Source organism: Coffea arabica, chromosome 4e (assembly GCF_036785885.1).
Source record: "Coffea arabica cultivar ET-39 chromosome 4e, Coffea Arabica ET-39 HiFi, whole genome shotgun sequence".
In the NCBI taxonomy this organism is placed as follows: Eukaryota; Viridiplantae; Streptophyta; class Magnoliopsida; order Gentianales; family Rubiaceae; genus Coffea; species Coffea arabica.
Window position 1 is genome coordinate 2,034,574 of NC_092317.1, and position 16,347 is coordinate 2,050,920.

General features: G+C 37.2%; 1 protein-coding gene across 1 annotated transcript; it reads left to right on the plus strand.

Annotated features, from left to right (window-relative positions):
* The first annotated feature begins 8,949 nt into the window (after nt 1-8,949).
* On the plus strand, nt 8,950-15,870 carry LOC113742668 (lysM domain receptor-like kinase 3). The gene is made up of 11 exons (XM_027270565.2): nt 8,950-9,874; nt 11,576-11,653; nt 12,104-12,403; nt 12,678-12,823; nt 12,917-13,006; nt 13,123-13,228; nt 13,649-13,800; nt 13,881-13,978; nt 14,071-14,218; nt 14,926-15,033; nt 15,296-15,870. Exons 1-11 carry the CDS (start codon nt 9,271-9,273, stop codon nt 15,458-15,460), a joined length of 1,995 nt encoding a protein of 664 aa, XP_027126366.2. The 5' UTR covers nt 8,950-9,270; the 3' UTR covers nt 15,461-15,870.
* Nucleotides 15,871-16,347: the final 477 nt, after the last annotated feature.

Below are 16,347 nucleotides of genomic sequence, written 5' to 3' on the forward strand. Positions count from 1 at the left end.
CAAATCAAGAAAGCACTTTGGGGAGATGTAATGTAAGAAGAGCCGAAGAGGAGGGAATCCTACATGTAATGATGCGTTTTTGTATCGCACTGGGGACGTGAATGCATATTGGAATTTGGACATGGCGCACTAGACCAAAGTAAAGCTACCATTCCCGTCACATTAAGAATGAACTCCAATTTTGCACACCGGATGTGACACCATATTTCATTTCGGAAAATGATTCTCTTTTTTTTTTTTTTTGGGGGTAACTATGCATCACCGTAATTGTCGCCTTAATCTTTAACCGAAAATTAACAGTAGTCTCTCATATGACTCATCAAATAAACTCCAAAAATTCTGGATATGGTGGCTAAGTATATGGGGTAGGAGGTTACGTGCTTTGCACCATTTAACAAACTCTAAGATATAATAATATAGGACTGAAAAGTTCCTTATGACGACATGCTGATTACTGAATTACACGCTTGGGCTGGGGTGGATTTGATGTACGAGTGCAAGGAGAAGGTTTACATAATGTGTTGAAGAATTAACTTTTAATATATCTTTATCTTATACATGTTATTATATCCCAAAAATATTACAGCATTTATTCTAAATATTATTTCAAATAATCTGCTATTCAAACACACTCCATCTATACTCATTATGGTATTCACTTCCCTTTCAGAGTAACAAATCATAGCTCCAACCGAAAATGTTGACAAGCAAACCTTCCAATTGAAGAATCTTATAAGAGCATGTCCCGTTTGAGTTTTAGTGAAATTGTCGACTCCTTGTTTCAACTTTTGGAAATTATGAATATGGCTTGTAAAAATTCTTAATTTGATTACTTTGCATCCCATTTACATCGCCTAAATTTTTTTGACAATTACCTTTACTTTTAACATCGCCCCCTAAATTATTTCAAAAATTTTGTCATTCTTTATATCGCCCCTCAAAGAAATAAAAACTCTTTTACTTTCATCATATTGAAGGCTTACCAGAAGTAGACAACTAAAATTGTAGTGATATGCACTCACTAGAATGTTTGTTCTGAACTTCTAGTTTTGTCTTGGCCACGGGCTTTTGGAGTTGTCTGCTGTGAAATGGCCATTGGCCAATAGATAGCCCACGATGAACATTTACTAATTATTATTTTAGGAGTCTCCGCTGTTTCCATGGAGGCTGCTCCATCCCTTTTCCCTTTGGTGGAAGAATTTTCCACGTTTTCAATAACACGATCTAATTAGCAAGACATCAATTAATTGAGAAAACACTACTGCTACTATCCTTTGTTGGGGGGGACTTCGCACTTTGGTTCGTAGGTCCCTCCCTCCACTGATGTAGACTGCTAGTACTACTTGTTTTGATGCTGTCCATTCTTATCTCACTTTTGATTCTAATGCTCATCCTTCTGCTCATTCAATTCACTTCACCTCACCTGCCCTGCATTATGGTCCGAAACCTTTTCAGATTTCCCCCTCTTGAGTTCTCTTTTTCAAGAAATTTCTTCATTCCACTGATTGCCTCCATCAAAATGTCTTGTGCAGATAAAGAGCTTGGTGTCCCTTCTCTTTTTCCCTTTTTTTTTTTTTTTACTCCTTTTTGGTGCTACATTTTGGTGTTACACAACACTCTGGCCCGCATACCGTCTATATGTGTTAATGCTCTGCCCTACTTGCAATCTGGGATGGCAGTAACGTTCATATCTGGAACTAGATTCATGAGAACTAAACTAATTTAAGATGTTACTGCTTCTAGAAAGTTGGTGAAAGTGCATAATTCATCGCTTGTTTTGTTCTCATTCTCACGTTAAGTTCATGAGTAGGATTGGTTTAAGAGATAGAGACAAAGCAGAAAGTGCTTAATATCTAAAGCAAGGATCCGGAACATATCATCCTAAACTTTTATGTTGAAATACTCTCTTGGGATTTTCCGCCCAAACATATTATTGTCTCTGTCAAATTACCAAGAGAGTTTGGAACTTTAAATAAACGTGCTATCAATGTGATGCATCCGTCTGATCTGATGGTGATTCAGCCTCCGTTAGGTTTCCCTGATTCAGTTGGGCCTTCCTATAAAGTAAATTCTCCCCTCCCCCACCCGGAAAAAAAAAAAAAAAAAAAAAGAGGCCCTTTAATGGTGTCCTTCGTCGGAGTCCTTCTCTTTGGCAGGGTACGAATAATATCCTGCCCTAAAAGGAGCATGCAAATTACTACTGTAAAACATATGCAGGTTTGCAACTGGCTAGAGTGTTTGGCCCAGGGGAGCTTAGGCGTCGGTAGTTGTGTCGCCACGACGAAGGCTAAAGCAAATACGCAATTTCTAGCCAGCCAAGAATTAACGATTCCTTTTCCATTTTCCCACTTTCGAATGCCACGTCGATTTAAAAAGAAACAAAAAGTTGTGATAGAAAATGGAAGCTAGGGCACGAAGTAATCATGGGATCTTTGAAGGGGAGATACAGATGCAGGCATTGTGATAATTAGAAGCATGGGTTGCTTAATAAAGAAAGGCGTTGATAAGAACCACTCTTAAGACTCTTTTTCCACTTCTTCAAAAAGTTCATTACTTCCACCCAGGTAGGATTAATGCAATGTATCTGGAAAAAAAAGAAAGAAAAACAGTTGGGCAATATTTTGTAGGCACAAGGTGTTGTTGCCTGTGTATCTTTTGTGGGTCTTGCCAAGTCTACTTCTTTCTTTACCACTGATTATGATTATTATTTCTAGAGAGCGTGTCAGGATTATGCACTCAATCATATCTTCAGTTCAACTTCTTAATTAGCTTTTTAGTCTTCTTCAAAATTCAAGCTCAAAATGCTGCATGTTTCAACTCAAATTCGGCTTTGCTTGACTATAGGCTTCTATTCACACAGGTCAAATTTTCCTGCCTTAAAATCACGCGTAATCCTTTTGAAGTTCCATCTTAAAGTTTCCCAGAAGCCAATTTCATAATTCGTTTAGGTTGGATTTAGCGAGCGATTGCTCGACAGGGCATTTGTTAACCTACTTTCAAACCACGTTCTCACTCCATCTCATTGAAAGTGTCATGCTTTTTATTTTAGAATGTTTCAGTAACAATTGTCATGTTAGAAAAGTCAAAATATCATTTAGTCTTTTTTTTTCAATATAACCCTTCTTTCTGATCATATGCACGTTACCAATCAAATTTATATTTTAAATTTGTGGGAGTAAAATTAAAAAGAGAAACACAAACATTACAATCAAATCACTATTTTTTAAAAAGTTGAATTCTCCAAACATGACTAAATAAATGGGACGGAGAGAGTATAACCTATTCCATAAATGTACAGACAAGGTATTACGTACTCTATTTTGTATTTATAAGTTTTCCTAATTAGCTCTACATTTTTCTAAATATTAACACCTGAACTATGTATTGACACAGCGGACGCTCCTTGGACCATAGTTCTATTTCGATCGAGTCAAGTGAGTTAGCTAGTGAAGGTTAAAATTGGAAAGTAGAACTCGTGAGGGGTGAGCAACATGATTCTCCGTTCTTGAATAGCTGCTATGTCGAACTTCCTGGACTTGAATAGCTTGCTTAATAACCGCTGAGCTTGGCTCAGTGGCCACCGGGGAGGGATTAAATTCCCCCTTGGACTGTAGATGAGGATTCAAACTTCACCTGCAGCAAAAAAAATTTAAGGATCGTGATATAGCACTCTCTTGATTTAGTTGGGTCTGTATACCCACTAGTTCCTAATACACAAGCCTCCTTAGGCTCCCCCTCCCCCTAGATTATGATAGAATAGGTTATACAATGTATCGTTGCTAAAAAAAAAAAAAAAAGCTTGCTTAATTATTCAATTGCCTACCAACTCATGACGGCATCGATGATGATCAGTGTGGCGTTCTTCATGGTGCCACCATAAAGATAGAATATCTATTGACTGAAACGGCTATAATCTGCACAAAAGTAGAAGTAGGTCATCATCAAAATATGATTTTCTTTCATTTTCTGACGAGTGCTTTTTTTTTTTTCCTTTCATTTTCTGACGAGTACTACTCCAACCTAATAATAAACGACGAAAAAGATACACTTACATTGCATGAACGGATTTTATAGGGTCCCATTTCAATTCTTTTTGAAACGTGGGAAATTAATTTTGGGCAAGAGTCAAGAAACCAAAAATATTAACAAAAAAAAAATAAAAAAATTCAATTCTTTCTGCTCTTGCAAAACCCAACCATCCATATCCAGAGATGAGAGAATTTTTATTTTTATTTTTTTTAAAGGAAAGAGATGAGAGAACTAAAGCAAGTTCGTTCCCCACATTCCACCCCCCAGAAAATAATCAAATATGACATTCATAGCTCATGGAGTCTAAAAGTTAGTTTATGCCTTTTTTATGGACCAACCAACACAAAAGCAAAAGCCAAAAGGTTCCACCAAATGCGTTGACCTCCATCTTAACTTAACCCTTCCTCCCTCCTTCCCGGCAAGGGAAAATTATGCAGTGCAACGACTGGTTTACTACAAAGTCTGGGTCAATTACCCGCCCTTGAGCTCATGTCTCTCTGGTGTTAAGAGTAGTAGTGTTTCTGTGGCCAAATCACTCAATCTCAACCATGAACTGTAATCTACATATTGTTTTCACTCTTCTGAGGAAAAAGGTATATCAAGGCTAAGCCAAAGTCATTATTATTTAGAAAGGATCTACCCCCCAGCTCACCAGTATGACTTCTATTACTTTTCAACTTAATTTTCTTGGAGATATTCAAGAAATTCACCAGTTCTGCGTTTTATCTTGAGAACTGAGAAGGTTACTCCCATAATTAGGAAGTATGCAATCCCAGGCACGAAAACTCCAGATGAAGACCGTATTATCAGTTTTAAAACACAAAGCCCACCAGATGATCAGAAGCCTTTCTTTTGTTTGTTATTTAACTTAGGAACAGCACGATCATTCCATGGATGATCACTGCCTGACTCTTTGTTGTTGCCACAAATTTGCCTTTTATAGAAAAACGAACGTAAATTACAACACTGTGGGCTTTTTGTCATCATACATAAAATTGGCCTGGACCAGGGAAACCCAATTTAGTGGGCAAGTTCAATACAATCAAACAACAGGGCCCCAATATGCTACAACTCACGGAAAATGTTGCTATCAACAAAATTCGTGTGCTGTTAGCTGATCTGCAACACATAATTATATACAAAAATAAATTTTGGCCCAATGACAAAAGTTAGTTCTGTAAAATTGAGAAAGCCCAGACCTCCTTCTTGGACAGCAGCTGGAGGGCTTAAATGTGAGAATAGGTGTGGGCTTTTGGATTTTAACCGGAGAGGTGTGGGCTTATGAAATCTTGAATACATTCTTATACACAGACCTATTTCCACGGCCAACAAATTGTATACAATCCATAAACTCATCTGAGTAATATGGTTGGGGCTTTTGGATTTTAACCGAAATGGTGGTGGCAACTCTCAAGAGAAAAAGTTGCTGCAGCCACATTATACTACTGCGGATTTGGGGCAGGGACGGTCATCAGTATGACCGTCCCTGCACGGTTCATGGTCCAGATTGGACCTCAAAAAAATGTGCGGCTCAGATAACAAGTGGTAACTCGATTTCCGCGCCAAGTGTGGGGCCCACCACTATCTGTTGTGAAAATACAACCTGTGAAAAAAAAGTTACACGGTGAACAAAAGAAGTTACGCGCTGTTGATGAAGAGGAAATTTGTCCCTGCCCCGAGTCCATACTACTGCAAAGTGGTAATAAAAACCCCTGCAAAAAAATGCGGAATAAGGTTAAGCGGGCAAAATGGAGATCGTAGCTAGCTAGCATAGCATAGCACAGCACGAAGATGGATATGGGGCAGGAACATTTGCTGGAAGCAACCATTTTGAAAAGGTTGATGGCCAAGATTTGACCAAAAAAAAAAAAAAAGATTCAGATATCATTTTATACATCGTTTTTTACACCATACGTGAGACTCACAAAATTTTGTTTTATAATTACATGTTGTGTAAAATAAATTATATCGTGTGCAAATTTAGTTACTTCTTATGTAAAATACACAAAATTGATTCGGATGATTTCTCTATTGACTACTATTCCTACCCCAAATCCCATGAAGAGGGAATCAGGAGCACAAACAAGGTCCGATTGGGGTGGTGGGGCCTTGTGCAAGGAAAGCAAGTTTAGCACATTCTGTACTATGGAAATAGAATCCAGTCTGGATAATTATTTTAATTATGTGTGCTAAAGCGGGAAGATTGAACTACTACTGTCTCACATCACACATGATCCAACAAAAATCCAAAACATGATTAATTTTTTGATAGCCAATGTGACGTTTTGCGTTTTATTTGCTGGTGTCACACTACCTTAAGCCCTTACATGTTTGCCAGCAAAATTCCACATGCAAAATTGGTCCCACAAATGCTGCTTCAAAATTTCTATGAATTTGGATCAATTCCACATGCAAAATTCCATCTGTGATTGCCTAATTCGTTTTTCTTTTGATTTCTTATGTCGTGTTCCATTCTCCCCAAGGTTTTTTTTTTTTTCCCGCTTTTCTCGTGCAGCGTTTGCCTTTTTTAAGATGCTAACCGGTCTTTCTGTGCTTCCCCTTTTCAGTTTTTTTTTTTAGAATAAAAAAATCGGGTGATTTCGATTCTAATTATCATAACGAGTTAGGATATGCATGCATAATCGTAGGTCACTTATAAGAATTCTTATAAATTGTCCTCCTCTTTCTTTTGTCTGGACGAATTTTACTTCGATCATCATTATCGATTAGCATATATTTCCAAAATCATAAGTTACTTATAAATATTTTTATAGAGCATAACACCAGCATAACTCTCATATCAACGGTATTTAAACACATGATTTTTTGTGAAAAAATGACTCATACCTGGCGTGTTGTTCAAGACATTTTCTATGCCTGTTTGTTTCATCTCCATTAACCCATTTTCAAGATGAATCAATGGTGCAAAATTCTTGTTCGAGATTTATATGTCATGTGAACAAGAAAGATTTTCACAAAAGTTGTTGCGTGACATATAAGTTGGGCCCTCTGAGGCAAGTAAAAATTTCTTCCAGGAGAATTGAATCAAACTTTCTCCTGTGATTTACCTAATGCTTTCATCAGCCTTTTGAAATGCCATACTGGACTGCATATTTTTACAGTTGTCTTCAGTCGACGTGCGGACCTACATGGTCAAACGAGCTCCGCACTATTTTATATGCACCAAACACAGACGATTTTTCCTCGGCTGAATATGACTCGGAGCTTGTCTGTTTCTGTTTCTTCTTGGGTTAACTTTGACTTTCCAGTCAACGTTTATTTTGTTATTGAGGTTCAGGTCGTCTATTTCCTCGCCAAGCCATCGGCGATTTTTTAAGCTATTGGCGCCATACCGCGCCACAACGTGGGTCCCAAACCAACTGTCGTTTCCATTTCTTCTCTCAACCTAGGCCATCAAGAGAACTTTAAATCTTTATTTAGATTTGGATGTAAGTTAAAAGATCAAATTTATTAACTTGTATTCTAATATTCAGAATTTTTGAAAATATTTCTCCAATGAGTGCATAGATATCCATTTGGATCGATGGTGATTCATCGTGTTTCCCTTAATCTATTTAGATCACCCTCCTCCCAGTGTAGAATGGAAGTAGTTGTTACATAGAATTTATTGTGTCGACAATTATTTCATAAGCAGGTACATAGGCACTCGTCTGGATCGATGGTGATTCACTAGATTTCCCTTGACCTATTTAGGTCCTTCTGCCCCTAATGTAGAATAAGAGTAGTTATAGTATATGATTTATTGCGTGTACAAAAAAGAAAAGACAGTCTCGCAATTCGCAACTCCCAACTTGTGCTTTGCTTTTCCCAAAATTTGTGATCCAAAATTCCCAATTATGGTCCCCTTAGCCCTTAGGTCATTAAATTTCCTTCAATAGGATCTTTTTATTTTCTTAACAACTCCACAAATAGTTAAACTAGACTCATCAAGATTATAAGATTGTATAGTAGTAAGATTTTCAGCTCGACTTACAGTTTATTAGTTATGTTTCAAGTATTATGGGTCTTTTTTTTACTGTTGACATTTTTTGGATCGTGATGATTCAGGTAATGTGATATTTGGCAGCATAAAGGGCATATAAGTTACTATTTAAGGAAAATCTTGAAAAAATATGTATCCACCCCTCCAAAGTCCAAACTATTGCCCCTTGCCCTCGGGCAAGCCAGACGCATAGAGATGTCCCTACTCCACGTGCTTGGGTCTTCAATAATGGTTGCTTATCAAACTAAACCATTTTATTTTAAGCAAAAACCTGCAGTTTGGCCATGGCATGAAATATTAAAGAAGACAAGTATTTCATCCAATCCAATTTTACCATCATAAATTTTGGAATGATTGGTACATAATTTGAAATTTGAGTAAATCTTTTTTATATATATATATATATATATAGTTACAATGCATATATTATTATTGTTGAGTCTATGGTACATGTATAAAAGTTAAATATAAAATTTAAATTTTATATAACTATCGTTCATTCAAAATAGATAAGTCATTACACAGTTAATATATAGAAAATTAATTCTTAAAATTTTAGCTTTATATCTCATTGGTTTGGTAACTTTTCTCTCAAAAAAAATTTAACATTTCTTATGCATATACAAACGGTATATATATTGCTATCTTTACATGCAAGACAACTTACTATGTATATATAAATAAGATATATTCAGACATTCAACAGTCACATTTCAACATCAAGAGTTATTCATTTGCAACTTCTGTAAAGCGTAATTCCTTATGGTGATTTTTTGAGAGATTCTTTATGGTAATTATCAACAATCCTTTTCTCTAACAGCCAAAAAGAACTAGAAGGCAACAAAGATTATTTATCTAAAGCAAAAGCTCTAAATATCTATGGATGATTTTGTGTGTCTCCTTGATCACAAATGTGGCCATCCCTTGCCCTTTTTTACTGTCCTAGCAGTTACCGCTCAGTCAGTCCCCCCTCCCTTTAGCCCAAAAGGAACAATCCAAAATGCTCTGTACCCAGTCCCCTAGTTCCTTCCTTCCCTGCTTCTTCAAGCCTCCTTAGCTTCAGCATTACCATTAACAACACCCCTTCTTCCAACTACACAAAGGCTTAGTCAATATAATTAGCAGAATTATCATGTTTTTGAACAATTCTGCATTTTTAGCTTACTCTTGATTGAATATACTGCTATTCCATCAATATCTTGAACCTGGATTGATCAAAGATTCAATCTTTTTAGTAAATGGATTGTCTAAATCAAAGAACTCTGATCATTTTAGCACTGGCATTCATATCACGATTAGTCCCTCTTTGCTCGGCATATCCAGTTCCTCTCAACTGCTCGGACCCCATTAGGCTATGTACCTCCTTCCTAGCCTTTAAGCCCGCCTCAGACCAGACTCTGCCGGTGATCCAGAGCATGTTTGATGTATTGCCTCAAGATATAACCATTGAAGGTAATGGTAGAGACTACATATTCATTAGAAAGAACTGTTCTTGTCCTCCTACTATCAAGAAGTACTTGAGCAATACTACATTCACTGTGAGACAGAACAATGGATCTGTTTATGATATGGTGGTGGAGGCCTATAATGGGCTGGCCTATTTCTCTTCTAATTTCACTAGGGAGGCAAGGAAAGGTGCAGTTGTGTCCTTGAGGCTTATTTGTGGCTGCTCCAATGGTTTGTGGAATTACTTGATGAGTTATATGTTGAGAGATGGGGATAGTGTGGAATCTCTAGCTAGTAGATTTGGGGTCAGCATGGATAGTATTGTGACTGCTAATGGGCTGGATAATCCTGATAATGTCACTGTTGGACAACTTTACTTCATACCCTTGAATTCAGGTATGCTAATTGCCTTTTCTTTTCTTTTTTTGTGTTGGTGATGTCAGTTACTTAATTTGAAAAAGTGTTTTTCGTTACAGGGTTTTAGTGTTGTCGCTTCATCGATTTCAATGATCTCTTGAATTTTAAGTTGGTGAAACGAATTGTCCTGTATGATTGTGTGGATAACTTGTGCAAAGTGGCATTGAATTTTGTGCTCGAGTTCCTTTTAATGCCTATTTCTAAAACATATAGGGGCTGCATGATTCAAAGTATTTTGTACCAGTTATTGTAGTCTTGTACCAAAATTAATCGTTTATTGCCAACAATATCTGTCTAATAAGGTAGGATTAAGCTGAGGTTACTTGTAGAATTTGCTGCATGTGGCAGTGTATAATATGAACTCTGCATTTAGTCATACTAGCTAGAGTGATATGACAACTGGTTGAGAGATGTGACATTTTGGAGTTTGAATGCCTTAGGATGTGCATTTTTTAGTCTGAATGCCTTAAAATTGTCTATCCGTTACTGTCCCTTTCCCCTCGAGCAACCTATCTTGGCCATTTGATGCTTCTGACTTTCTATCGCAGTGGGGGATACGGTGGACATTACTTGTAATCCCCTTCTAGCACCAAAACTCGTGCAGTTATTGTTGTTGGAAAATCAAGCTTTCTGATATGCGTTATTGTTAAAAGCAAGTTTAAGAGAGAATGGATTACAATTGCTTCGTGATTTCATGGGTTTCTTACGATTCCAAGTATAAGGTTAGGGATCCTGAAGTTTCGGAAGGCATGCACATTTGGACATAAATTAGCACTTTGAATTCCAAATTGGTAAAACTCATATAGCAGAGACTCTCTCTGTCCATCAGTAATTATGGACCTGAGGTTCTTGTTTTACCTGTAGCATCTTGTGTTACTCGTGATGATGCAATATCTTGTAGGATATGGAAATTATTATCACATTAGAACAATGCATCTCAACTATGCTGAATAATTTTTCAACAGTCTTCCTAGAACACAAGTATTGATCTTCCTCTGGCAACTACTGTCCATCTCTTCTGATGCTTTTGACAAGAACAAGAGTTACATGAATGAAGCATCTCAATTTAATGATTCTGCATCCAAAGTTCATTTAGAGCAAACCCCCTCGGAGAGCACCAACATCTCCCTCATCTCCTTTTGATGTGCATACCAATTTAGAATATTATGACTAACCTGCACCGGTAGAGTGTAAATGTATCTAGAGTCTGGTATATTCTGAATCTGCAAAGTCTATGTAGCATGCTTGGAAGTCTACATTATTGTGGTGTAACTTCATGAACAATATTTAGTGGATCAGTCTTGGCTTGTATACAAATGCACATTAGACATCCATCAGGATATCTGTCTTTCTTGGAAACATTGGAGAGTTTTGTATGCTGAAGCAAGTGAATAACTTCTAAATGAGGACTATGCATGCTAGTTTGTGAAAAAGCTGTACTGGTGCAGTTTGCATGTAATTGTATAGTCTCTTCTCAAAATTAGCTTTGTAATGTGTCAGTTTGTTTTCTATCTTGGTTTCCTATTTTGATAAGTTAGAGGTCAAATATTTTACCTTGAACACATATTTATGAAATTATTTGGACAGTGTGTTTCTATTCATCTTGAAACGGAAATGGGATTAGTACCATCTTCTTGTAATTGGTCTTTTTTTTTTTTTTCCAATTCTATTGTCTCTTAGTTCCTGGTGAGCCTTATCATGTGGAGAATCCCATCACTCCAGCTCCAGTCCCAGAACCATCTGATAGTGATATTGCAGGTACAGTTTTTATTCACAGTAATTCCCATACTTTCAAGGAAGTCTTCAGGTTCCTTAACTCCATTGATATGATTGATTAGCATGGTTAACTATTCTCATTCAATATGTCTTCTATTAATTGGTGGCTGTTGATGAAGAAGTCAAGAATGAGTGAAATGGAATTCTCTTGGGATCTTAGCAACAATGCATTCTTGGTATATGCATGCATTAATGATCGTTTGATACATGTCAAGACGGAAATTCTAGCTGTGGTTATGCTTGTTTACTAGCTGATTGGAGGGAAGTGCCTTTTATAAAGGGCTGTGTCTGGTCCCTTTTATAAGTTAAAAGCTTCCAAACACAGTCTCCTGGTGAAAAGACTACTTTTGACCAATCAATTCTTTCTTGTATTAAAGCCCCTTATTTGGGATTTTGGGAAAACTAGTTACTAGTTAAATTTACTTTTGGCAGCTACACAGGTAAATCACAAGACTCATGTGCCATATTGGTGGATAATTGGAAGTTTGGCAGTTGGTCTGGTGCTTGTCGTCATCCTTGTAGCTGTTTTTATTTCCTTAAGGTCATCAAGCTGTTTTTCTGGAGCTCTAGTAGGTCATCCTAAAAATTCTAATGAAAAAAATTCTCATAAATTTCATATTCTGCGGAATACGAGTTTCTGTTGTGGTTCGGGGAGGTATATCTGTTGCAAATCAGGGGACTGGAAACAGCCTAATGGTGAAGCTACTGACCGCCAGATGAATATTCCTAAAGGTTAGTCTTGCAAGTGGCTCCATTACTTATGTTACAACTAGGTATTCAGTTAGTAAGAATTTTGTAAGTCTATTGTGCAAAGTTTTTATTTTCCTGCTAGAGGATTTTTTCACTTCATTAGCTCACATGGCCTGAAGTAACTTCCTCTCAAATTGGTTTTCAATTGGGAGCAGAGATCTAGTTTGCATCTCATGCACTCACATAATGACATCTGTGACATTTTCTTCATGAAATTTTGCAAATTCGATTTGCCTTCTTCTCTTGATTTCTGCAGTTATAGGCACCGATGTCTTTGACATGGAAAAGCCCGTAGTTTTTACATATGATGAAATTTTCTCTTCCACTGATGGATTCTCGGACTCTAATCTTCTTGGGCATGGAAGATATGGTCCTGTGTACTACAGCCTTCTTCGCGACCAGGTTCTTGACTCTTTTATAGTGCTTCTGCTAAAGTTCAATTCCAGTTGTGAGAATATTTTCCTAGTCCCTCTATTTCATGCTACAAATTTTCAGGAAGTTGCAATCAAAAGGATGACAACCACAAAGACTAAGGAATTTACAGCAGAAATGAAAGTGCTGTGCAAGGTTCATCATACCAATTTGGTAATGATTTTGCGGATTATTTTCCTAAGAAGTGTAATTTTTGGCCTTTTCTAAATGATCTTTTGGCATCATCTTGACCTTCTTTTTTTTTGGGGGTATCAATTTGTATTGTGAAGGTAGAACTGATTGGTTATGCGGCCACGGATGATGAACTCTTCCTAATCTATGAGCATGCCCAAAAGGGTTCTCTCAACAGCCACTTGCATGATCCCCAGAACAAGGGTGGGATTCCATTTTATGTAGTCTTTCCTTTTTTTATTTTGGTTTTTCGCTTGTAATTCCTAGATCATGCATTATCCATATGTCTTTCCAAACAAAGAAGTTAATACAGTTGTAGTAACTTCTTAACTTCTTAGGTAATTGAAATCCCTTTTGTCTTCTGTGTAGTATATGGTCATTAGCATTATGCGTAAAGAAAGTTTGGTATGATTCTGATCAAACAGCTGAATATTATTTCTTCATAATGTCTGAAACTCATACCTCAATGTTCCATTGGTATTTAGAGTCTCCGGCAGGATGTCATTATTGTTCTTATTATATCTAGTCACTTGCTGCTACTGTTGTTGGAGCTGGCTGGTCTGGAGACAATATTTTCTTGCAAACCCATTCTGTTTATATGGCAGTTCTTCATTGACTGGACAGGTCATACTGCACTTTCTTGGAACATGAGGGTTCAGATTGCTGTTGATGCTGCTAGAGGCCTGGAGTATATACATGAGCACACAAAGCCTCATTATGTGCATCGAGATATCAAGACAAGTAACATCCTGCTGGATGGATCCTTTAGGGCAAAGGTTTTCAATCATTGCCCTTATCATTTCATTTTGTTTTATGTCCACTTTCTTCAGTTGTTGAATTCCTTCCTCAAATTTAGATCTCAGATTTTGGTTTGGCAAAACTTGTTGGGAAAACCAATGATGGAGAAGCATCAGCGACAACTGTTGTTGGAACTTTTGGTTATCTAGCCCCAGAGTAAGTTGATATGCCATGACTGTAAATCACTTATAACAAGTTTTAACAATATTGTTTCAATGTTGTCACTGCTGCTTCTTTTGCTTCTGCAGATACTTAAGGGATGGACTAGCAACTAATAAGAGTGATGTGTATGCATTTGGTGTTGTACTTTTCGAGATGATATCAGGAAAGGAAGCCATTACCCGCACCCAAGGCATTGCACCAAAAAGTGCCGATAGGAGGTCATTGGCATCTATTGTAAGTTCTGCTATTCCACTGTTAAACATATTGGTCTTATAAGTTGGTGAACTCAATCATGTGAAAATTGCTTCTCCCAGGAAGAAAGCATTCTCAAATTTGAGTAATGTAGTGCACTATACTGCAACATTGGAAAAAGACCACTAATGTACTGTGCAAGAGAGAAAAAAATATCATTTCTTTCTGTCTATTCATGTCTTCTTCATCAAGCTGTTTCTTTTTCCTGAAAAGATTAATATGATTTACTAATTGACATGCACATAAAAGCAGCATATTCTTTGCTTAATATGCTTGAAACTCTGTGTAAATATGGTGTAGTACATATTTAACGGATCAACCACTTGATGGAAAAAGAGCAGTTTAATAAGAGAGGTAAAGTTGCTTCTCTCCTTCCTATTCTGGAAACGATGATTTAGTTGCATAGATGTTGGCAGCTACAGGAGAACCTGGTCTGTATTATGCATGTTTGCATATCTATGGCTGGAAAGACAGCTGCCCAATATAATTTCTTTAACTTGTTCAGTGATAACAACTTTCCTGCTTGCAACTAAGCTTTTAAACTTAAATTGATTTTGAATCGCCTTTGTTAATTTCTTTACATTTATATCTGTTATGCATAACATGGTCCTAAGGTGCTGAGAGACAAGTTATGCATGAAACTTCATAACAAAAGCTACTGCATTCCCCTAAATCTTCTTAAACTGCAGATGCTGGCAGCTCTGAGGAACTCACCTGACTCCATGAGTATGTCAAGTTTAAGAGAACATGTTGATCCCAATCTCATGGATTTGTATCCACATGACTGCCTTTTTAAGGTAAATGACCAACATATTAACCTAAAAATGCTGTCTTTTGGGTTCAAAAATTTTAGACAATGACACTAGAGACAACTTTCAGTGAAATTTGTTTAGAGTTGGGGGAAACTAAAGCTGTCTCCTCCTTGGAAGAAAAGTCCCGACAGATTATAACAAAATGAATATGAATACATATTTTACTTGAGGGTGTATTTGATGGACCATAGTCGTACTGTGCAAACCAGTATAACTCACCTTGTTATTTGATCCCAATGTTGTTTAGATGGCTATGCTGGCAAAACAATGTGTGGATGATGATCCCGTTCTTAGACCAGACATGAAGCAAGTTGTGATATCACTATCTCACATCCAGTTGTCCTCTGTTGAATGGGAAGCAACTCTTTCTGGAAATAGCCAAGTGTTTAGCGGCCTTGTTCAAGGTAGATAGGCAGCAGAAGCAGAGTTCAAATATTCCAGTTGTGCTACTCAAAAACATTTTCCTGCATAGTCTCTTCTCTGCTACTCGCTGCTTTGGTTTGTATAGCTGCACAGTTCATCCGCCTCAATTATATATGGACGGACCCTCGTGCTCTTTTTCCTGTTTTCAAATCCCTTTTCATTGTAGCATTCTTTTGTAACTTTGCCTCTGAAAAGGAAAGTTTTGTATGTATAAATGGGAAACTGAAGAGGAATGCGGCTTCTGTTGGTTTTGAAATACGAGTGACATGAACAAATGGTTATCAGTTTGAACACCTCCTCCTGTGGTCATTGGTGTTATATTAGTTAAATCCATTAATCAGCTTCTGTTACGAAGGTTTTATGGATCTGAAATAAAGTAAGACCCCGATTGTGACTCGACTTTCTAAGACTTTTTTCAGAATTGCTTTATTAGATGGCAAAGCAGGTTCAGACGCGAAAGTCTTCATCTGCGCTTTGTGCTTTGTCTTGCTTTTCCTGGCAGCTCCGTTGATTTATATCCTGAAATCGTGCTCTTTTGACTGCTATTGCTTATTCTTCCTTCCATTTTAACCAAACTCATCAGTAAAATACCGACTTATAGAGGTTAACATGGTCTTAGAAAAGTGGTTCGTATTTGCAGTCGATACTTATTGGTGATTCGCTCCCACATCAACTTGGGCCATCTTAATTCCTCCCTTTAATAGGAACAAATCAAAAAAAGTCAAAAAAAAAAAAAAGAAAGAAGAAAGTGGCCGCCTTTTTCAAGAAAACTAGGTGGCAGGACCAAAGTTCATATCTTTCGGTGGTGCTATTCAAACATCGTGATCTTTGCCTTTTACGGCCTAGTTTCCTCTGTTACTTGACATTTAAACATAC

Coding starts and splice junctions, on each gene's coding strand:
- LOC113742668 (XM_027270565.2), top strand. CDS start 9,271: ATGGATTGTCTAAATCAAAGAACTCTGATCATTTTAGCACTGGCATTC. Junction 9,875..11,575: donor CTTCATACCCTTGAATTCAG/GTATGCTAATTG, acceptor ATTGTCTCTTAG/TTCCTGGTGAGCCTTATCAT. Junction 12,404..12,677: donor CCAGATGAATATTCCTAAAG/GTTAGTCTTGCA, acceptor TGATTTCTGCAG/TTATAGGCACCGATGTCTTT.